Raw genomic sequence first — 24,069 nt, 5'->3', positions numbered from 1 at the left:
ATGAAAGCAAAAATGAAACTAGAGTGGGGAAAAAAACAAAGAGCCATAGAAAAAGGGCCGTTTACTCAACACCAATTGATACTGCTCAAATTTCATTATATGATAAGTGTAACATGTGATGTGTTTATCAGGAAGAATTGTTCACATTCATTGCAGCAAGCATTGCTAATGTCCCGTTTCACATATTGAAATTGACAGGTCTGTCTGGAGCTCTATGCAGTCTGTAGGCAGAATCAAGAGGGCCCTTAGCCTTGTTACTGATTATTTGCATTTTTAAAGGCATCAGCAAATATACCACTTGAAAGAATGTCAGTTGATTTTGAGGAAACGGGTGCTAGAGGCAATGACGTATTTTATCAATTCAGCCGCTTGTTTAGCAATTGTATAGCAACCCACCTTTAAGCACTGTTTTTCTTCTGTTTTTCTACTGTGAAGATATTCCTCTTGATTCACCCATCCAGTCATCAACATATCTTTAACCGCTCCTGTGGAGCGGATTAAATATAGGCGTAAGGGATAAAGGGGAAGAGATAGGGCGGGTTCTGTCCGGGATAAAAACCCTGATTGGGCCCTCTGAGTGTCAAGCAGCCAATGGTTGGGCTGGCCAGGGAGTTGCCGCTCTGAGGAAGAAGCCCTCCCCAGCAGTAAGTCCTCTGGCTGGCTTCCCCTTGCCCAGAGAGCCTTCTGCCGGGCCCTGGGGCAGGCTCACCTACCCCTGGGCCCGGCACTAGGCCGCAAAGCCTGCTGCCGCCTTCCCGAGCTTTCTGCCGGGCCCTGGGGCAGCCTCGCCTGCCCCTGGGCCCGGCACTAGGCCGCAAAGCCTGCTGCCGCCTTCCCGAGCCTTCTGCCAGGCCCTGGGGCAGCCTCGCCTGCCCCTGGGCCCGGCACTAGGCCGCAGAGCCTGCCGCCCCCATCCGGAGCCTTCTGCCGGGCCCTGGGTCAACCGAGCCTGCCCCTGGGCCCAGCAGAAGGCTGCAAAGTCCCCTTTCAGGCCACCTACCTTACTCTGTTCCTCCCTTCCTCCGACCATTCCCTTTATCCTTCCCTTCCTCCCACCTTTCCCTTTGTTTTTTCCTTTCTTCCTTCCTCCCTCTCTCCCATCTGCCTCTTCCTGGCTATCTGTTTTTTCCCCTCTTCTTCTGTCTCTATCTTCCTCCCTTTCTTTCTGTCTTTCTCTCTGTCTCTCTCCTTTTCCTCCTTCCTTCGCCCCATCCCTCCACCCACCCACCATGCTAGGGCCCGCTGTATTTTGGCCGCAGCGGGCTTAATATCTAGTATGTCATAAAACAATAAATTATTTTTTTGTTATGAATATCTATGTTTGCACCTATAGGGCTGAAATTATATATTTAAATTACAAATCAGTTCTTTTCACAGACATGATTCTGTGACGATCCTGACCATTTCCGCATGAGGAATTTTCCCCTACACAACCTCTCGTTTTTAGTGCTGCTTCCACGTAATGTCAGCAGCAACCTGTGGCTATGCAGGAATTGGCACACGTTTTTGTCCGGTTTGCGCCACGATGAAGGAAATCGCAAAAAATTGATTTCCGTTTCTTGTCGCGCTGCAAATTGGGGCGCAAACAGGGGCAAGCCCATCTGAAGGGAGAAAATGCTGAAAATACTGTTTGCATTCAAAATAGTCTTGAAGTTGTGCATACATCTCCTTTTTCCTAGACATTTGATGAGGAATATGTTCCAAGTAATGCAAGATCCAGCAGAGATACAAGACAGCTACACCATACGTGTTGAAATTCTTAAAACAATCTTACAAGACCATGAACCTGTAATGACTCAAAACATCTAATTTACAAACTACTTCACAAATATATACACCATGGTTAAATTAAATTTGGAAGGCCCCATAGGAAAGAATTTTCTAATTCATTAGTGGAACTTCAGGATGCAAATTGAAGAAGAGTTGGTTCTTATAAAGAATCAGTTATATAATGGATTTTAAAATGTCATTATTCTTTGGATAATTTAAATAAAGATATATGAATGCAAATGTTAAATGTTGGATATCTTGTGATATTAAAAAGTGGCCATGTAAATATTTTTGAAGATATTATGGAGACTGAGAAAAGCTGTGTGTTTGGTTTTGCTTTTTAAAGAGCTTTGGATTTTATTTACTAACAGAACCCAAAATAGAGAGGTCAATAGAAGGTTGATTCTGTAAGAAGTACTCAGGATCCCAGTGGGGCTTGCTCCTGGGAGTTGTGATCAGTGCTTCACAGGATTTCTAACAAGGGAGTTGAGCTTGGTTTTGGTGCAAGAGGTGAAGGGGTGTGTATGTTTGCTTGAGGTTCTGTGTGGTTTTTTAAAGCTTTTTGGGATTTGTCTGTGTGAAATATCCTTCCAGCATTTGATGAGTACACTAGAAGCACCTGTCTTGCTCGGAGGGGCTTATGCTTGAATAAGTGAGTCAGCTGCCTACTATTCCCCGCTCCTGGGGCAGAGCCACAGCCTTCATTTGTAAAACAGAGATCTGAAAGAGGCACTCAGGATTCCTGTAAGGCTACCTCCTGGGGCTTTTGACCAGTGATTTGAACATGGTTTTTAACAGGGGAGCTGAGCCTGAGAGTTCAGCCTGGGAAGGCAAGGGGATGCAGGAGAGAACCCCTCTAGAGAACAAACATACAAACTCCTCATCGTTTAAGGTAGCATGTTGCATTAGTCTTCCCGCTGCAGAAATATACACAAGTTCAGATAAGCACCCTATTTCATTCTTGAATACCTTTAAATGATTAAACCAGTTATGAAGGTAGTATGTCAGCAGGGTAGCAGGGGCTATCCAATGTTTTTCAGGGACATTATAATGATGCCATATAGATCTATGGTGTGGCCTGATTTGGAATACTGTGTGCTGGTCACCTTATCTTAAAAAAGACATCATATCCTCATAATCATTTCTTAAAAAGGACACAGAGCTAGGAGGGGGACAGAAGAGGGCAACCCAGATGATTAGAGGGTTGGAGCATCTTCACTATGAGGAAAGGTTGGAGAGTTTGACAATTTTTAGAGAAGAGATGACATGAAAGAGGTTTATACTATTATGCACGGAGTGAGAACAATAGATGAAGAGAACTTTTCTCTCTCCGAAAATACTAGGTTCATGAAGGACAAAACAAAATACTTCTTCACACTAGACATAGTCAGTTGTGTATGCAAATCTGCCGACGACTGGAGTTTTACAACCAATGTAAATTGGTTGATCATAATGTCACAATTATGATTGGCCGGTGTGTGGACAGATCCCGACTGCAGGATCCAATCAGTTTAAACCAAAAGTAACCAATAGTGTGCACTGGTGAGAATTTCCCATTGTTTGTTTTGTATATAAGGGGGTGTTTTCAGTAGTTTTCCAGTTTAGTATGTATCCTTGAGCTGGGGTCAGTAAAGAGCTGGAATGCACTTGCCGTATCTGTGTTCCTGAACCCACAGATTTAGCAGTTACGAAAGGGAATCTCCCTGTTTGGAGGCCATAAACCTCTGAATCCCAGAGCCAGAAGGTGACTTCAGGGGAAGGCCTCGGCCTTTACACCCTCTTCTGGAACCTCTTAGGAACTGGTTGATCACTCTATGGGACACAATTGTAGGTAAGATGGACCACTTGTCTGATTCAGAAGATCTCTTCCATTGTTAACAACAGAAAGAAACTCACTTTAGAATGAACTCCCTCTGTTTAATATCAGGTTTTCTGACGTCTGAAGGATCTTTGAGCAAAATGATTCATATTTACAGTCGATGCAAAGGACCTATTGCTTTGAGAATGGGTCTGTTGATTATGGGTAAATGGGCTCTCTTTTCTCATTTTTCTTCTGAGAATTCTTTTCTTTGTGTGTGTGTGTGTGTGTGTGTTTCTTTGGCATAATTCAAAGTGTATTTGAGGCGCTGTATTCTCTTTTATGTATACAGGAAAAAATTCGATAAAACAAAGCAAGCACAGAAAAGTACCTACAATAGCCATGTCTAACTAGAGCAATTATTCAGGCTTATAGAATCTTCAGTGTGCAAGAGATGTCAAATCTTCATAAACGCATGGGGAAAAACTGATGTGACTTTCAGAACTAAGTTGTGTGTCGTCCCCCCCCTTGAAGAGTGGTAATTCTTTTGCTCCGCATCCTGCGGCAAATCAATATGTCTTTTCAGTTAAAAGTCCGTGCTTTCCCCTTGTAGTCTCTTAAATCAGCTCCTCGTGCTTAACAGGAAAATAAAAATCCTTTACCAACGTAAGCCACACACTGCATGATTCCTAAAACAGACCATGCCTCTGAAAAATTAAGGCAGTAAATAAGGGCTGTTTCCCTTTAGTCTTTTTTTTTTAAAGCACTGCTACATCAAGGTTCTACAACAGGACAAGTAATATATGGATGGAATGCTGTCTGAAATGCTCAGCCAATTCAAAGCTTTTAATCCCTGAAGTCAATGGGAAATGGATTTACAAAGAAAAAGTATACACCTTCTAAAGATGAGACCAACAGTCCTGGGGTTCTTTCCCTTCAGAGGCTCTCCTCTTCTCTGGATTTCTGTCTTCTTGTTTTTTCCTACCTAGACCACACATACTTGGCAGAGCCAGATAAAGAAGAAGAAGAAGAAGAAGAGTTGGTTCTTATATGCCGCTTTTCCCTACCCGAAGGAGGCTCAAAGCAGCTTACAGTCGCCTTCCCATTCCTCTCCCCACAACAGACACCCTGTGAGGTGGGTGAGGCTGAGAGAACCCTAATATCACTGCTCAGTCAGAACAGTTTTATCGGTGCTGTGGTGAGCCCAAGGTCACCCAGCTGGCTGCATGTGGGGGAGTGCAGAATCGAACCCGGCATGCCAGATTAGAAGTCCGCACTCCTAACCACTACACCAAAGAGGTCTTTTTTGAACAAGTAATAAAACTGTACTCTAATGTATTGGTTCAGGAAGCTACAATTGTAAAGGGATAGGCACTACAGTGGCTTATACTACATTACTGTTGCCTATCATTCAAGTATGCTCTAACTATGTCATTTCTACACCATTTAACACATCATATTTAAATTCTTATGCTTTGTTTCAGGTTTGTTTCAGGCCTTCAAATATTTGAACTGCTGTCATATAGAAGATGGAGCAGAGTAGTTTTCTGTTGCCCCAGAGGCTCAGACCAGAACCAAAGCTGAAATTAATTTAAAAGAATTTTTGGCTAAATATCTGGAAGAAATGTTGGATCAGTTCCTCAGTGGAACAGGCTTCCTCGGGAGGTGGTGGGTTGTTCTTCTTTGGAAGTTTTTAAGCAGAGGCTAGATAGTCATTTGACAGAGATGCTGATTTTATGAACTTAGGCAGATTGTGAGTGGGTGGGCAGGAAGGGATGTGCCAGCGTTCGTCTCTTGTGTCCCTTCCTTGCTTACCCAGGGAATTGCTGATTGCTGCTGCCCGTTCAGAACAGTTTTATCAGTGCTGTGGTGAGCCCAAGGTCACCCAGCTGGTTGCATGTGGGGGAGCGCAGATTCAAACCTGGCTTGCCAGATTAAAAGTCCACACTCCTAACCACTACACCAAACTGGCTCTCTTGGCTCTAGCCCTGAGAGAGTACAGAGTTCCTGGTTATTAGGCCCGTCTCTAGTGACGAGCAGACCTCCTGCCATTTAGTCTGACTCTTGGGAAAGGACAGGCTACTCTGTCTGGAATCCTGCTTGTGTGAATGGATCGAAACAGTAAAAACCTGTTTGTGCCTAAAAGCATGAAAGAAAATTCAAACCACTCTCTAAAGCCACCCCTAGCATAAATGTATGTGCCTCAGTCAAGCTTCTCCCTTGACTGTCTGGAGCCCCATGCTGCTGATCTAGTCTCTAAAAACAACCTGTTAGGAAAGAATCTTCTTTATTTATATATTACTCCTGCCTCATTGATCCCTGTTGTCCTTGCTCACTCCAAAACTAGCCTCTGCACCTTTGCACCTGCTACCCTGTAACCTTGGTAAGGTTAACAATTCAAAATCATGAGGCTGTGTAGGTCCCCTCAATTGGGGGGAAAGCCTGTCTCAATAATCCGCATGCTGTGAATACTGCCAAAGATTTATTTATTTATTGCTGAAATCAACATACGAAAGCATGTGCTTAGGCTAACTGGCTAAGTAGAATGGCAAGAACAAGAATGATGGGTCTGATGTTACAGGTCGGCAAAGAAGCTCCAATTCACAAGCAAAAAGCCGAGTGCAGCAGTTCTCAACCACTCCCATGTTGTGACCCCCAACTGTGGTGGCAGGGTTGGCGGTGGTGGCGTGTGCATGGGCAGCGTGTGAGTGTGCGCGCGCGCACACAACAGTTGGGCAGCGTGGAAGCGATCATTGTGAATGCTTTACTGCCCCTGGCCATCTGCCGCTGCCCCCCCCACCGCCCGCTGCTACTGCCAGCCGCGGCAGCAACCAACCAAGGGACCCCGATGAAGGGGCCAGGCAACCCCAAATGGGGTCGCAACCCCTAGGTTGAGAACCACTGGTCTAGTGGGAGGGTGCTGCTCTTGCAAATCATTTCGCTAGCTATGGACAAACATACCTTGAAGTCAATAAATATCAGCTACACATGGTAAACATGGCTAACGCAAGACATCAGGAAAATTTATTTCAGGTTGCCACTGGAAGGCACAGTAGCATTCCATGTTTTACAACAAGGTGTTTACACCATGGTAGGCTCCCTTTTTAATGAGAATTCTATTTTAAAAGGCTAGTTCCAATGGCCACCATAATCCAATGCAATGCACTATGATGCACATTTAAATGTCAGTGAAAACCACCAGCTTAAAGCATAGCTAACTTTGATTGGGGCCAGTATCATTCAGTACCACTGGTGCAGGTAAAGCAAGAAATGTAAAACTCTGCAGAGGACCATAACAGTTTCTTACTGCCTTGTATGGCAAAACTATTTCAAAGTTTATTCAGCAATATCTCCCTGACAAGAATAACTAGTAGGTCACAGGACATTAATCCCTTTACTCTTAACATTCTAGGACAATTCATCCAACTTCCAAAACATCTAGGGAAAAACTCTTCCTGTAAGCCAGAGACAAAATTATGTACCTATTTCTTCTACCCATTGATTTCTTCTTTCTCTGGCAATCTGCCAGAGGCATATATCACGACGCCTGAACCAATCGCTACAGCGCTAAAAGATTTCCAGACCTGCTGTGCTCTACACAGCATTGGATTCTACCACGTATGTGCAGCAAGCCCTTGCACAGGGTGGAATTTTAGGAAGTTGCTCTGCAAATCAAGCAGATGCTAGTGGAAGAAGGGAGCTGCAATAAGATATAAGGTTTTTGTGCGGATTGGTAAACACGTTGTTTGTTGCTTTTGAGAACAAGTGTCTTTCTGAACAGATGCACAGATGAAACTCCGGGGGTAGCCTGCTAGATAAACAACATGGTGCCTAAAGGGAAGATAATATTTCTTGACAGCTCATTAGCATGGCAATCCTCTGTGCTGCTTTTTAGCGTTGTGGATGGAGGAAATTGGCGTGTGGATCTCAACCCCCGTGGCAGTAAGGTACAGTAGACTGGACTGCTTTGCTGTAGATGAAGATCAAATCCAGACTTTAGGATTTTAGCATCAAACGAGAAGCTTAGAAGAAATCTCCTCCTTCCTAAACAAACACACAGCTAAAGACATAGCAAACCAGGGTCTTGAATTAATACCCCATTCCCTTGTGAAGATACCGTGGGACATACTAGTCCAACTAGTTGCCTTCTGCTGCACAGACAGGCTGGGAAGCAATACAAGATTCAGAGGGGCTCAAGGAGAACACCTGATCCCCGAGTAAATGACAAAACAAAGCTCTGTGCAGCTGTGTCCTAGATTTCTCTAACTCATCGATATTTGGCACATCAATTGGCTAAGTGGGGGATGTGACAGTATTAGGGCAACATAATGGTTCAGAACATGAGCTACAAGCCTCCAGTTCAGACCCCGGCTTAGCTATGAACTTCAGGGACGGTCTGCTCTCTCTCTGCATCAGCAACACAGGGATAACAATAATAATGACCATGACAGTAATAAACATTATTGAGATAATGTGTGCGAAGTGCGATGTATGTCAAGCATTAGTTCTGCCACACAAGTTTTATATGCCTCGAAGTATGGGCGCTATTGAAGTGCTGACATACTTTGCTGCTATGCCGAATGAAAGCGAAGCTTTTAGAAAATGCTCTAAGACAATACTTAGTACGGCAGCTTTTTTTAAAGCAATGCTTCTCGTTAGAGCCCTATTTTCAAAACGACAAGTAGGCTGACGCTAAACAAACCTTGCTCTCTCCAACAGAAGCCGAGCCACTAAACTGATGACTTGCGGATTTAGGACACAGTCTAGCAAGTCATTGGTACAAATGCCTGCTTGTGTGGAGCTCACTCTGCTGCGTGGATCCTTCTCATCAGCAAATGCTCCAGAGTCATTACTCGTTATAGATACTGTCCCTGCACAGTGCAGTTTCCCCAAGTGTCCTTCATTTTCTTTGCAGTCACTTTCAGCAGTTCCTGTTGGGTTTGTTTGCTGAGACTGAGGGAGAACTTTAAAGAGATTCGGCCCAAAAATGATTTCCCCCACCTTTTTTGTTTTGATGGTTGCAAGATTAGATTCACAGGGCATCAGTTTGAAGCCCTTTTCTGCATCCACTTGGACTTTCCTTCTTTTATGTGAGTCTTCAAAAGCCCCTTCAGTATTATAAGGCTCAGGATATTTCTGTTCAGTTTTATTTATCTTCTGATGTTCTAGATATCCAGATACAGCTGCATTTAAGTACTGAAGATTGGTTTTGTGGGATGTTACTTCAGTCTGAAATATAAAAAATTAACATATTCACACATTGAACTAACATCTTCTGTTACTCTTAGTACTTATTTGTACATAGACTTTTACTTTATTTTGACATCATGTCCTTTTGGTTTACCCCCTTTCTGTCCAAACTATGATCTCTATCTTCTGTTCTCCATTTGTGAGGCTTTAGATTCAGGATTGTATTACCAGTTGAGATCCAGTCCATTTGGCCTTTCCACATTTTCAGGAAGCATTGCCAGACTTTTGTCAAATAACATGACTATATTAACCAGTCATCATTATTTCCAGTTACTTCTGCCTTTCATGTTATTTAGATTATGAGCTAATAGGCACTGGGTTGTGTGATTTTAAAACATCTGTGCAGTGCCTATTTAGTTGCATCCAAAGAAATTTGAACAGAGGAGAAATAGCTGCTATTCTGAACATCTGCTTGGGCAAGAGTTCACACATTGTGCTATATTCTGTAGGTCAGCCTTTCTCAACTTTTTAATGTTGAGAAACCTCTGAAACATCCTTCAAGCTTTGAGAAATCCCAGAAGTGGTGAGCTAGAAGTTGTGACCATGCAAACCTATGTCCTGTTTCTCTAGAGATGCTAAAAAAATTCTTGCAGGGTTGAATAGCCGGTAGTATAATTGATAGAAAATATCATTGGGCAAAAAAGGTTGTAGATGTCATGGCAAGAAACAGAAGAAGAAATGTCACCTCTGTGGGGTTGAGCCAGGAATCTGAAGTGCTGAGTTGGTCTGCAGATTTGATGGCACATATCAGGGTCCGAGTTATTGCCTCTTCTACACGAGCCTCGTGATCTGTATCCTGTAAGGAAAGAAACATAATGAACATAATGTAGTAATCGACATCTTGCAGAAGCAAAGAGGACTTAAGAGAGAACTCCAAGACAAAGATGCACTGAAGAAGGAAAAGATTTTCAGCACCAAAGACATTTTTGTCCGGGGTATATGTGAATTTTTATGGTCCTACATACAGCTATGTAGCCTGTTCGCCACAAGTTATATGGTACCATTGCCTCACTACAGGTAACCTCCACAACCAGGCAGAATTGTAGAGTCAACATGAGTGCTGAAGATGACCATGTAAAAAAATAAAACACAACCTGCTTGATAACATGGTATATATCATGTTCTGGGACAGCTTCCTAGGTTTCCAGATGTGAAAAAAATTCCCTTGTGAGATTTCCCAACACAGAGGCTGGAACAGCATTCTGTATTTCTAAGACTTCTTTAACAGCCCTCTGCTTAATCCTTTCAAGAAGAGAGAAATTTATTTTGTAAGGCAGAATGGCTATGTACAATAAGTTCTGCTTTGATCTAATCAATTCACTGAGCAACTTATTTCTCTTCTTCTTGTGCATGGTGTTTTTCGTGAGAAAGAAGAGGGAAACAATAAATCATTTTTTGAGAGCCTGCATTTAACTGAGACTGTCTCCATTCCAGATTCCTTTCCCCCCTAGAAACCACAAAGGGGAATTATCACTGTTGTGTCAAGGTCTCTGTGACACTGGTGGCCATTATATCAATCCTCACATTCATTTCAGATCTACCTGTATGTTTAGTGACCAGTGTGTATATCATTCTAAATATTGCATAAGTGGCTTAGTGCAGGGGCAGTCAACCTGAGATCCTCCAGATGTTCATGGACTACAATTCCCACGAGCCCCTGCCAGAAAACACTGGCAGGAGCTTATGGGAATTGTAGTCCATGAACATCTGGAGGACCACAGGTTGACTACCCCTGGCTTAGTGGAACTGTAGAGCAGGAACCACAACTGAAACATCAGGATTTCTTTAACTGAAGTGGACAAGCTGCTGGGTGCGGTGAGGGCAACCACATGCCCCCTTGACCCCTGTCCTTCCTGGCTCCTCAGGGGTGGTGACCAGAGGGTGGTGTGTCCCCTCATGGATATTGTCTCCCTCACACTGGAAGAGTTTCTAAGGAGGCAGTGGTCTTCCCCCTGCTGGAGAAATCATCACTGAATCTGCGGGACCCGACCAACTACCTCCCCGTCTTGCATCTCGTGTTTCTGAGGAAGGTGGTGGAGAGGGCTGCTGTGGACTAGATCCTAGCATTCTTGGAGGAAACTTCGGTGCCTGATCTGTTCCAGTGTGGCTTCTGACCTAGCCATTTGGAGTCAGCAGCATTTAATATTGTTGACCAAGATATATTAGCCCACCACCTTGCCAGGACCGAAATACGGGGGACAACCTTGCAATGGTTGATCTCCTTTCTCCAGAATCAAGCAAAGAGGGTTTCCGTGGGAGAGGAGCAATCGTGCAGTTACCAATTGTTGTGCAGAGTCCCGCAAGGGTCAGTCCTCTCTCCCATGTTATTCAATATCTATATGAGCCCTCTGGCCTAGCTGCTGTGGAGCAAAGGGCTGCGTTGTGATCAATATGCCAATGACACCCAGTTCTATCTCCTAATGAATGGCAAGCTTGATTCCTCCTAGATACATTCACCAGTTGTTTAGAAGCAGTGACAGTCCGGCTCAAGCAAAGTCACCTGAAACGCAACCTTTCCAAGACGAAGGTTCTGTGGCTGGTGAGGAAGGGTTCAGATCAGGGAGCACGTCTCCCTAGCATGGATGGGGTGCAGCTGGAGATTGAACCTCTAGCCAGGTATCTAGGGCTGACCTTTGATGCCTCCCTTTCCATGGAGGCTCAGATCACAAAGGTAGCTAAGCTGGCGTTTTTCCACCTATGCCAAGCAGGGCTACTAGTGCTCTACCTGACCCCAGAACACCTAGCCACTGTGATTCATGCGACAGTCTGTACTAGACTTCTGTAACTCGGTCTATGCTGGCCTGCCCTTATCCTTGACCCAGAAGTTGCAGCTGGTACAAAATGCAGCTGCGATGGTCCTCACTGGAACATCATGGAGGGCCTATATTTAGCCTGTACTGCGGCAGCTGCATTGGTTGCCCATGGTGGTCCATATAAAATTTAAGGTCTTGGTTTTGACCTTCAAGGCCTTTTGCGGTCTGGGTCCAGTGTACCTTAGGGACCAACTATCTCCTGATGCCCCTAGAAGGGCAATACGGTCTGCGAATCTAAACAGACTAGTGGTCCCTGGCTCAAGTGGTCTCGACCAGCACCAGAACCTTTTAGTCCTGGTCCTGACATGGTGGAATGAGCTCCCTGAAGAGCTCTGCAGGGCCTGCAAGATGGAGTTCTTCTACTTGGGGAACCTGCATGGGGCCAATCACAGGCTTTAGCAGGAACTCTGGACTATATAGAATCTTGGGGTGGTGGGCTATTCAATTCTGTGATGTGATCTTAACATAGAGCTGATGTTTCCCTCTATGAGCGACTCCCCACTTTATTGAACCCACTATTAAGTATTGGCAACATTTCTACAGTCAGCAAATGTGGAAGCAAGTGGTCAGGAATCCACATATGCATACAGAGGTGAGGAACAATGTGTGCTGGTATTCCATACACATTCTACCGCTTGGCTGAAATGTTGATAATGAGCTATAATATCCTAGAGTTCTGAAGAAGCATGAACTAGTTCCAGAGGTTTCATAAGGACTGCACCATATGAACATCAAACCATTAAGGAATTTGGGGGCGGGGGATTAACGTCCTTTAGTATCATAACTGAGTTTTTATAATATACCCATAAAATCCTTGTGATCACTCAATTACGTTTTTTCTAATTGGTCGACAATACATTTTATTAGCTCTTTGTTAACTGAGGCTTGTGAACATTAATTTATACCACAGGGACACTATCTAATATATAGGATCTTTAATTTAGGGAGATCAAAAAGTCATGTCCAAAATTGTTTCTTCAAATGATTTAAACTCGTCAAACACAAAGGATATTACTGTGAAGCAGAAAATGCCTTGGGAACTATTGCAGACACAAGACTAAATTATTTTAAATTCTCAGGAGCATGCTGTCATTTGACAGTAATGCCAGCCCACTGATGTATTATTGCAGCCTTAAATAGCAACAGAAGGGAAAAAAGCAAACGTTGTCTTTAACAAAGGATACCAGCATGCAGCTTTTTAAAGATGAAACAAAAATCCCGTAATTGATTCTTACACATTATAAGCCACCATGTCTTTCTTGGTGCCTTTAGGCGGTGAAACACAAAAATTAATTTAGAATTTCATTAGAAGGAGTCGTGGAGGTAGAGCCTTCCTTTTGGAATAAATGGCTTTGAATCTGGGGACTGTTACAGAAGCAAGGAAAAACGGATCCACGGTGTGACATGGTTCTCAGGCACCAGAGTTCACGGTAAACAGGAGAGAGATAAAGAAACAGGACTTGTTTGTCTGAGTTTGCAACAGGAAGCTGGAGACTGGAAGGTAGGGAGATGCAAACTTACAATTTCTTAAAGAAAAAGGATTCAGTACTGAGAATAAGCTGCCAGTGTTGCTGCTGACGTGATGTATCTATTCACTGGTTTAAAACTGTCACCTTTTCTGCCCAATTAGGGACCTCAAGAGGGCAAACAATTTTAAAAGATACCTAAAACTAGCTTTCAAAATTAACTGGATTAAATAAATTATTGGCAGAAGATTTTGGGGGGAGGGGGAATAGAGAGAGAAACAGAGTAATCTCCCAGAGCAGGAAAGTCCAAAGTTTGGACTGCAACTGGAATGGGGAAGGTAAGAAAGTTCTGTTCCATGAGCAGAAAACTCCCCAGTCCTTGGAAAAGCTCTGGAAGACCGTTTATGCACTGGGAACTTCACTGCCCCAGCTCTCATGCAGGAATACGAATCGGGAGTGGATGAAGTGCACCAGGCCAAATGCTCACCCAGGTGGGTACAGGAAGAGGTGGGGCAACCTGCCACAACTAAAACTCCAGCCTGCAACCCAGCATGAAACTTCCAGTGCATAAATGGTCGAAGATCCATGCCAGGGTACTGAATACTCAACATTAAATACAGATAAGCTTTTAGGTGTGTGTACTTTACTAACAAATATTGAAGCTACTACTCTGATGAACTAAATCATATCCCTGACGAATACACAGTGGAGGTGACAAATAGATTTAAGAAATTAGATCTGATAGACAGAGTGCCTGAAGAACTATGGACGGAGGTTCGCAACATTGTACAAGAGGTAGCAACTAAAACCATCCCAAAGAAAAAGAAATGCAAGAAATCAAAATGGCTGTCTGAGGAAGCTTTACAAATAGCTAAGGAGAGAAGGGAAGTGAAAGGCAAGGGAGAAAGAGAAAGATACACCCAACTGAATGCAGAATTCCAGAGAAAAGCTAGAAGAGATAAGAATGCCTTCTTAAATGAACAGTGCAAACAAATAGAAGAAAACAATAGAATGGGGAGGACCAGAGATCTTTTCAAGAAAATTGGAGATATGAAGAGAACGTTTCATGCAAAGATGGGTATGATAAGGGACCAAAATGGTAGGGACCTCACAGAAGCAGAAGAGATCAAACAAAGGTGGCAAAATTATACAGAAGAACTATACAAGAGCGAGCTTAACATCCCTGATGACCACAATGGGGTAGTTACTGACCTGGAGCCAGACATCCTGGAATGTGAAGTCAAATGGACCTTAGGAAGTCTGAGCAACAATAAAGCTAGTGGTAGTGACAGCATTCCAGTTGAACTATTCAAAATCTTAAAGGACGATGCAGTAAAAGTGCTACACTCAATATGCCAGCAAATTTGGAAAACTCAACAATGGCCACAGAATTGGAAAAGGTCAGTTTACATTCCAATCCCAAAGAAGGGCAATGCCAAAGAATGTTCAAACTACCGCACCATCGCACTAATTTCTCATGCTAGCAAAGTTATGCTCAAAATCCTACAAGCTAGGCTCCAGCAATATGTGGACCGAGAACTTCCAGAAGTACAGGCAGGATTTCGAAGAGGCAGAGGAACTAGAGATCAAATTGCCAACATACGCTGGATCATGGAGAAAGCTAGGGAGTACCAGAAGAACGTCTACTTCTGCTTCATTGACTATGCTAAAGCCTTTGATTGTGTGGAGCACAACAAATTGTGGCAAATTCTTAAAGAGATGGGAATACCAGAGCATCTTATTTGTCTCTTGAGAAATTTATATGCAGGTCAAGAAGCAACAGTGAGAACTGAACATGGAATCACTGACTGGTTCAAAATTGAGAAAGGAGTTCGGCAAGGCTGTATACTGTCGCCTTGCCTATTTAACTTGTATGCAGAGAACATCATGAGAAATGCGGGATTAGAGGAGTCACAAATTGGGATCAAGATTGCAGGGAGAAATATCAACAACCTCAGATATGCAGATGATACCACTCTAATGGCAGAAAGTGAAGAGGAACTAAAGAGCCTGTTGATGCGGGTGAAGGAGGAGAGTGCCAAAGTTGGCTTGAAACTCAACATCAAGAAAACAAAGATCATGGCATCCGGCCCTCTCAATTCCTGGCAAATAGAAGGGGAAGAAATGGAGATAGTGACAGATTTTATTTTCCTGGGCTCCAAGATCACTGCAGATGGGGACTGCAGCAAAGAAATTAAAAGACGCTTGCTCCTGGGGAGGAAAGCTATGGCAAATCTAGACAGCATCCTAAAAAGCAGAGACATCACCCTGCCAACAAAAGTGCGTTTAGTCAAGGCTATGGTCTTCCCAGTTGCAATGTATGGCTGCGAAAGTTGGACCATAAGGAAGGCCGAGCGTCAAAGAATTGAGGCTTTTGAACTCTGGTGCTGGAGAAGACTCTTGCGAGTCCCTTGGACTGCAAGGCGAACAAACCAGTCAGTCCTAGAGGAGATCAGCCCTGACTGCTCTTTAGAAGGCCAGATCCTGAAGATGAAACTCAAATATTTTGGCCACCTCATGAGAAGGAAGGACTCCCTGGAGAAGAGCCTAATGCTGGGAGAGATCGAGGGCAAAAGAAGAAGGGGACGACAGAGAATGAGGTGGATGGATGGAGTCACTGAAGCAGTAGGTGCAAACTTAAATGGACTCCGGGGAATGGTAGAGGACAGGAAGGCCTGGAGGATCATTGTCCATGGGGTCGCGATGGGTCGGACACGACTTCGCACATAACAACAACAACAACTCTGATGTGCTCAGAAGTCCTAGGAACATGAAACAAAATAAAATTCTTGGTCACATATCAGGATTCATAGGATTGTTCCAACATGGAACCCAAAATTTAGAACCAAATAATGAGAAAATGGCCTTTGGAACTGCAAATAGAGTCCACCAAAATCCACATTTATTTATCTGAAGTCCCTACAGTGGCATGAACAGCTAGTGTAATTCTTACTGTTGCTTATTTTGATGTCAGTCACAGTGTACCTTGGGTTTTGTAGCCTTAGGGCTGCATAGTACTTACAACTCTTTCGATTAAAATGGCCATTATTCAGTCTGATTGGAATTGAAGTATAACTGCAGGGAAATATCTGGGGTCTGTATCAGAAGCAAGCAGAAAGACGGGCATTCCTCAGAAATTGGCTCTGATCAGAGACATTCAGGTGGAACTCCTCCTGAGAGTTTCACACATCCCTAAAGTCTTTGACTTCGGACATGATTATAATGTAGCCTCACAAGACTGCCAACCTTTTGGTTTATTTATGGCTTCCTTTTTAAATCAGGCACATTTAGGCTCGCTTACCTTGAGTGTATGATAATTGTTACAATCTCAAGGTGCTGAAACCCTGGGAAGTTCATTTCGCCTCAGAGAATCCATGAGCAACATCCATCAAAAATTAGGAAGGAAGGCTGGGAGCATGTTGAGAACAAATTAAAAACTTTCTCCTCTTTTTGTAAGGTCGCCACAAAATAATTAATTACATTGGTAGGGTGACTGGGGCTGGCATGACACACACTGCTCACATCAACATGGTGGCAGCTGGTTATTGCTGGAAGCAGGAGAACTGCTCCAATGAATAATGAAAACGTTCTTGATATCGTATTTTAACATCCGTGTCACACACTGTTTTCCCAAGATGGATAGCCCCACATCTCAAAAGTAATGTTGCTGTCACCTCCAGGGATAATAGGGTATAATCAACTGTCACCTGCTCTGCAGAGATTACACACAGGCAATCCTGAGGTTAAACACCACCACACATTAAGCTTAAGAGCTCTGATCTTCCTTGCTATTTATGAAGCTTCCAATTTGGGGAGATTGCTTCATAACCTATGTCTAGCATACTGCATTCCATCAAGAAATGGAAGTGTGCAGAACTGTAACAATATGCTCTGAGGGGGAAAGATGGTCAACAAGAAAACATTCTGTGAAAAAAAAGAATCATGGTTTCAGTTTTTAAGTGTAACAGTATTAACTCCAATTTATACCTAAGATATCACACAAGACAAAATAGGTGTTTTCCTCTATATTTTGTTAAGCTCAAAAGGACATACCAATTCATTTTCTCTTCCTTTTCTTCTGCAGAACAAGGACCTATTACCTTTTTATTCTGTTCTTTCTCCAACAAGCTCAAGGTGATGTATGTGGTTCTTCCCTCTTGCATTTATTCTTAGAACAACTTGGTGAGGGTTAGTTTTATTGAGAAACTGTCACTGCAAAACTTTTCTAAACAGAACAGAGCAGCAGGATGAGTAGATGTGCTTAGGATGGGCACCATGTGATTTGGCCAATCTTAATGGCTAAGTGGAGATTTGAACCCAGCTCTCTCAGGTCCTAGTCTGAAAATTTAAATGTGATCCACCATACCGGTGGTTACAAATTCCATCTTCCAGTCTGCACACATAGAATTTACAGATTGCAGTCACTGTGGGAAATGTCACGAGATGGCTGAATATACACAGCTTTTTAACTGTAGAAGGACCAAATTGTAGAGTAATTTCTAGCTCTATTAAATTTGAATTGGTGTATACTGTTTCAGAGGAAGTAAATCTCAGCATTAATCTGTTTATCAATAAGCTTATGTGTACTTTGAGCTTAGCAAACTGCTAGTTAGGTGTCCCCATGGCCATTCATTCAAAGATGGACAGAGTCCCAGCCAGCAGCCAGGCAACTCAACAATAGCTTTATTGAATTTGATGATGCATGAGTCCTCTTTCAGTCCTGGGGGAATCAAAGAACCCAAGTCAAGCAGTGAATGAAGGGAAAAAGTCCCAGGTTTGTAATTTACCTGGATCTTGATCACAGACCATGTGCAGAGAAATGCTACTCTATGAGGAGAGATGTATCTTTCACTTTTAATAGATGGACAGCAATAATTTCATGAGGGGAAGTGCTGAGAGTTACCAGTTCAATCCAGGAGTTTATGCTCACAGTGATGGGGTCAATGGATTCCACATAATGCCACCAGTGCCTGGGAACAAACAGGACCTGAAAAGAAAGTGGAGAAATTACAATTGTTACAGCAGTTTTTCCACTCCAAAAATATTTTATGTAACTATAAATAACATTTCCACTACATTTTTAAAAGGCCACAATTTAATGCTGTGGTTCTACTATACTTCTACAATAGACCTCTTTCTGTATTTTGCTTCCTGTTGTACAACATGTTTAATCTGTCTAACCAGGATCAATTTAGATTATCCTGCCTTTCATTACTAGGCTTAAAATGCAACCTTCCCATTCCCATATGACTTTTAATGGTTTTCCAGCCAGTCCACCGTGAAAGAGACCATGTGGAAGATATCATAGGACAGTGGTAAGGAGATTCTCCATCACATTTATTTAATCTTGGCAAAATTAAGGCTAATGAGATACAAACAAATAGGGCAGGTGTCAATCTCTTGCTGAGAAGCAGAAGCAGGAGGTTCTTATATGCCACTTTTCTTTACCCAAAGGAGTCTCAAAGAGGCTTACAATTGCCTTCCCTTTCCTCTCCCCACAACAGACATCAGAGATCAGTGAGAACTTTTTAGTTGTATCCCATCAAAAGAGAAATTTGAATGTTTGTGAAAGCAATTTAATCTCAGACCTGCATCTTTTTTTACAAAAACTAATCAAATAGAAGAAGACGATTCTTATATGCCGCTTTTCTCTACCCAAAGGAGGCTCAAAGCAGCTTACAGGCACCTCCCCTTTCCTCTCCCCACAACAGACACCCTGTGAGGGAGGTGGGGCTGAGAGAGCCCTGATATTGCTGCTCCATCAAAACAGCTTTATCAGTGCCAAGGCAAGCCCAAGGTCACCCAGCTGGCTGCCTGTGGGGGAGCGCGGAATCAAACCTGGCTCACCAGATAGAAGTCCACACTCCTACTACACCAAGCTGTCTTAATTATTTGCACCAATCATCAATAAGTTGGTAGAATTAGCTAGTATTAAGTGAACAGAAAAACAAGCCTCACTGAAGAAGAATTAGTGTAGCTTCTGATAAGGAATGCCCAGACAACTTCTGTTCAATCATATAAATAACTATGCTTGAAACCTATGTTGCTTCAAGCAACAAAGGATGTTATATGCAGTCATTTCCCCTTCCCTTTCTTGCAACCTGTACAATTTCTGACCACCATATTATCCTGTCTTTCTTCTATAGATTGATTATATCTAATCCATCCCTTATACCACCTGCTGTTGTAGGCCTGATTCCTTACTCCAATGCCTGCCCTAATATTGTTCATTCAGATTAGCAATAATGCCTGGAACTTGTTTTTCAACAGTTTTTTTCTAATTGACTCACCCTTTTTTGGGTTGCTATTTTAAGATAAACCAAGATTTACTGAACAGTATACTCTCCTTTCCTAAAATCTTGCTCCTCCTCTTTGATAATATTATCTGAATGGAAGTGCTGGTAAAAGCCCAACGTGTGAGAAAGATGGAGTCATGGAAAGGCCAAGTGACCATAACATTTCATTGTCGTCTATCCTATCATCAAACATCAGTCAGCCCCTCTTTTGATAGTACAATTATTTAGAAACCTTGATATTATTTCATGAAAAAATATGTACTGCCAGTATTGTTTTCACCTAAGAACTAGGAAGTAATTTACAAGTCTTCAAACATTTGCAGAATATCTATTAAGCACTGTCATGATTAGTCACAGCAGCAAAATTAAGGCATGATTTGATCTCTCAGATTATAGATTGCTTTATCACAGTACATAAAGCTGCACTGCAACCTTCAAGAGTAGAAGGAAACGTTTTAAATAAAATAATCTGAGCATTATTTGGCCTTTGAAAACAAACTCTTCCCAAAAATATAATTTACAAAGTTATGTTCAATGTTCGTTTGGACTAGAATTTTGGATACTTGACTTTCACTTGGTTTATCTATTTCTTCAGCAGAATTATCTCAAGCCTAACAAAATGCCCACAGCCTTCTGTGGCCAATAGTATAGAAATGAACAATTGTTGCTTGCTTTGCAGACAAAATCTTCTTATCTGAAGGAGGATGACTGAACATAAGAGAATTATTTCAGACAGAAGAAAGGATTAGAAATCCTTAAAAAAAAACCCAGATAGCCTAAAGTAGCAAAATAAACCTTTAGCAAAATAAATAAATCTATCCTGCTGTGTTCATCACTTGTGTTCAGTAGTTTTTCTAATGCAGGAATCCCTTCCCATCCATTAATAAAGAGCTGTTTTCAACTTAATGTTTTCCTAGGAAGAGTTTGTTTGGGATTATTTCCATGGAAGTTAACATATGGAAGAGATTGCAAGGATGCTAAAAATCTATAGGGATTTTTCAGGAAATATCCTTGAGCAATGTATGTGATTCCTGCCAGATCTATATAATGTAAAATTTTAATGGTGTTTTCTATGAAGTTTGATATCCTGCTTCCTATATATATTTCCCTACATGGATATAAATCAATATTCAGTCAAGATGAACACTACGTTAAAGCTACAGTTCGCTCTATTTTAAGCACTTTTATGTTTGTATGTCAAGCGCCACCAAGTTGCTTCCAATTTATAGACACTCTATGAATTAATGGCTCCAAAATGTCCTATTATTAAGAGCCTTGCTCAGGTCTTGCAAACTGAAGGCCTAAGTTTCCTTGACTGAGCCAATCCAGCTCATGTTTTATTTTTATTTTATTCATTTGTTTATTACATTTTTAGCTCACCTCTCTTCATAGACTCGAGATGGGTTGCATCAGATATAAAACCCATAAAACCAGACATAAAACAAAATTAAGACAGACTGCTAAATCTCTCCCTCTCTCACAGTCATCCACCATGTGGGTTGCTTGATGTTAAAGCACAGCCTGAGGAGGGCCCTTAGATCTTAGTCCTGGCCTTAACCAAAGTCCTGGTAGAAGAGCTCCGTTTTGCAAGCAGGACCCTCAACTCTCCCAGGAGCTCATTCCACCAGGTCGGGGCCAAGCGTATTTCTCTACGGCCAGGGACCTCTAAGAGATTAGAACCCGCCAAGCGAAGTGGCACTTCCTTTTTTCTTGCTGCTTTCCTCTTTTCCTAGCATTATTGTCTTTTCCAGTCATGTTTGTCTTTTCATGATGTGACCAAAGTCTCCCAGGTTTGGTTCTGTCCATGATAACAGCTGTTCAGCAACAGCATCTTTCTGATATGTGGGGGCCCTGCCAGGAGGATACCCAGTGTTATCATAGGTTCAGAGTCCTGCCTCTTCCTCCTTGTAGTAGGTGCTGTGTTCTTAGGGGTTGTCACCTCGCATTCCTTCCTCCACTTGGGAAGTTGACCCCTGGCTCTCCTTGCCTGGCCTCTGTTCCTGGGTGCTGGTGCCCAGACAATAGTTCATTATTTGATACAAACTAGTCTTTCTGGGAGGTTTTATCACTAAGGATTTGAAGTTGGGTTTCCCCAGCCTTAGTCCAATGTTCTAACCATTACAACACATGGAATATATACAAATAGGATAAATTAGAGGAAATAAACAGACTTGGGTAGATGAGAAATGGCAGATCTGTCTATACTGATTCTGTATTCTTTTTAAGTCAGTCAGGTGACTATCAGAAGCCGATTTGCTAAAAGCAGAGAGACAGAACTGCATCTCTCAATTTGCTGTCATTTTGAACATGCAATTATACTCCCAAAACCATAGGCTCAAATTATTGCTTGCAGGTGCAAGCGCTAGACAGAACTGATTCCACAGTAACTTATCCATCACTGATAGCAAGACATTTTGAATGTTTAACTGCAGGTTCCAGTTTGAGGGTACTACATTAAACCTCTTCAAAAATGCTGCCTACAACTAGATAAATTTTTCACAATGAACAATATGCAATGCACTGTCTTGTGCCATGTGTCCAGGGTTAAGAACAAAAGACTAAAGTTGCATTAAAAAGTAATTACAATATATCTTGAAACAGTTATCCCAAATGTCTTTAATGTAACCGCAAGTGGTGGAATGAGACACATTGGCCAGAAGATGGCATTAGGCACATTAAGTTTCTTTTAATATTCAAAGCCAGCATCCAGCCAGCAGGCAGCTCCTTTCCTGAATAACAAAACACACCTTTATCTTTATTTTTCAATTCTCCGTTATTACAATGTCTTAATCCAAGGCATGTGGTTTTTGGCTGAGCAAGAAATGGAGATTACTATAAATTACCTGTGAGTGAAGCTGACTGCAAATCCTCAAGTAATTGTATTTGCAATACATGCTCAATCTTTGCTTTCAGTTAGAACAATGTCTATTAAAGAGGTGCCTTCCCTTGCTATCTAAAGGATTCTCTTCAAATTGCTTCACCACATCCTTCCCAATACTAAACAGGCTCCAATTCAGCCAGTAGGCATTACTCTTGCATAAAGCAGAGACAAATGGGACCTGTCCTCAAGGAGCTTAGCATTCATGGGAGCACTTTCTTAGCATTCTCTAGTCAGAAGAATCACTCAATATAGTCCTCCTGAGAACAGAGCACTTTTAAAGATGGGCAGGAAGCGTGGGGTCACATGACTAAATGCTCTTCTCAAATTAACTATGCAGAGAATTAGCATGTCAGATGGGAGGCTAGGTTAGAACCTTTTCCACATTCCAGCTACCTCTCTGTGGGCAGTGGTTTTTCATGTGGAAATTCCCCCCAGAGTATTCCCTCCACCTGTGTTCTGAAAAGTTACAGTCTTAAGAGGAATTCTGAACATGCAGTTTGGCTTCACGTGGGTGCTCTGAAAGATCAAAATCTATATCATCATCTGTTTTGGGGCACTGCTAAAAGTGTTAGTGGGCCGTTTTTATTCTTAAAATTAGAGTTCTGTTGGTTTAAGCTTAATTAAAAAGGGTGAGTGTGTTAGCTCATTATCATTCCTAATTAATGAAATGAAGTGCCTGTACTGAATTCCCAAACTCAGTGGAAAGCTGAACTCAAGAGACTGTCCTATTATATAATTATTATTATTACCCCTTTAAAAATTAAAAGCCACATCCTGCTAAGAGGGAAAAAACTATGAAGTCAATTCATTTGATTTTTGGCAGTCGGAAGACAACTGCCATGCAGTATAGAATATTAATAGGCTGTATAATGCAGCATAATTGCAACAGCTTTAAAAGTCCCTTAAATCTGAGAAGAAACAGTCCATTTTGTAATATAAGCTATATTTAAAACAAGGAAGTAATTAGTTGCAGTAAGGAAAAATTACATTTGAATTCACTTGGAAGGAAGTGTGTTGGTGGAATGGATGTCCATGCATTATGATGTCCAAGCAAAATGTGAGACCTTTGAAGAAGCTGCTAGTTGATTACTCTCCCCCTCTCCCCAGTAAAATATGATTAAATCAAGTTCTGTATGCTCTTCTTACAAGACTTTGATATCCTCTATTGAAATACTAATGCACATTGTAAATACTAGCGATGTAGCTAGCTGTGCAAATGTTTCCATTATGGAAGGTAATTCATCACCATGAAAGCATAAATAAGATCAATTTGCTGGCTCTGCACACTTATTCATCAAGTGCACATTGTATAACTTACTACGCTCAGATGGCTAGCACTACTATTCCAGCATGTTCTGGAGATCCTTGTATATTAATGTGTAAGAAGCAAGGCAGGTTGTTACGATGCTCCTCTCATCATTTACAGTTATCTGCTGTAAGCGATACAACATGAATTAGAAGGGCTTCAGACCCAGAGAACTGCGTTAAGCAGAACATAGAGACGTCAACACAGCTTCTCCTACCCCTACCCCCACTTTTTAAATTGATATTTCTCCTCTCTCCGCATCATGGAAGTTCCAAGCTGAAGGAAAGGACTACTTCTGAAATTACCTGGCCAGGATTAAGTGTAACCACATGGCTTTGTGCTTTCTCAAACTGTGGAAAGCGTTTCAGATCAGGATTGACTACATTGACTTTGCTGAACACGCTGGATTCTTCATAAGGAATTCTGGTAGGATAAAGGAAATCGGAATCCTCAGGTGGGTACAGATGCCACCTTTTCCTGCAAGAAGAC

At 42.2% G+C, this 24,069-nt stretch overlaps 1 protein-coding gene across 3 annotated transcripts in view; it reads right to left on the bottom strand.

The window, feature by feature from the left end:
- Positions 1-6,045: 6,045 nt before the first annotated feature.
- HSPBAP1 (HSPB1 associated protein 1) overlaps positions 6,046-24,069 on the bottom strand; it is a 51,878-nt gene continuing 33,854 nt past the window's right edge. For 2 of the 3 annotated variants that reach the window (XM_077320476.1, XM_077320473.1), the window contains exons 5-8: positions 23,886-24,057; positions 18,001-18,084; positions 9,504-9,614; positions 6,047-8,797 (exon numbers count right to left, since the gene is read on the bottom strand). In XM_077320476.1, the coding sequence (XP_077176591.1) occupies positions 8,261-8,797; positions 9,504-9,614; positions 18,001-18,084; positions 23,886-24,057 (904 nt within the window). In that variant the 3' untranslated portion in view covers positions 6,047-8,260. Of the gene's footprint in view, positions 8,798-9,503; positions 9,615-18,000; positions 18,085-23,885; positions 24,058-24,069 lie in introns of all 3 variants that reach the window. The other variant, XM_077320475.1, reaches the window with a different exon arrangement.

Source organism: Paroedura picta, chromosome 2, assembly GCF_049243985.1.
Source record: "Paroedura picta isolate Pp20150507F chromosome 2, Ppicta_v3.0, whole genome shotgun sequence".
NCBI lineage: Eukaryota > Metazoa > Chordata > Lepidosauria > Squamata > Gekkonidae > Paroedura > Paroedura picta.
This window is presented reverse-complemented; position numbering and strand designations above follow the sequence as displayed.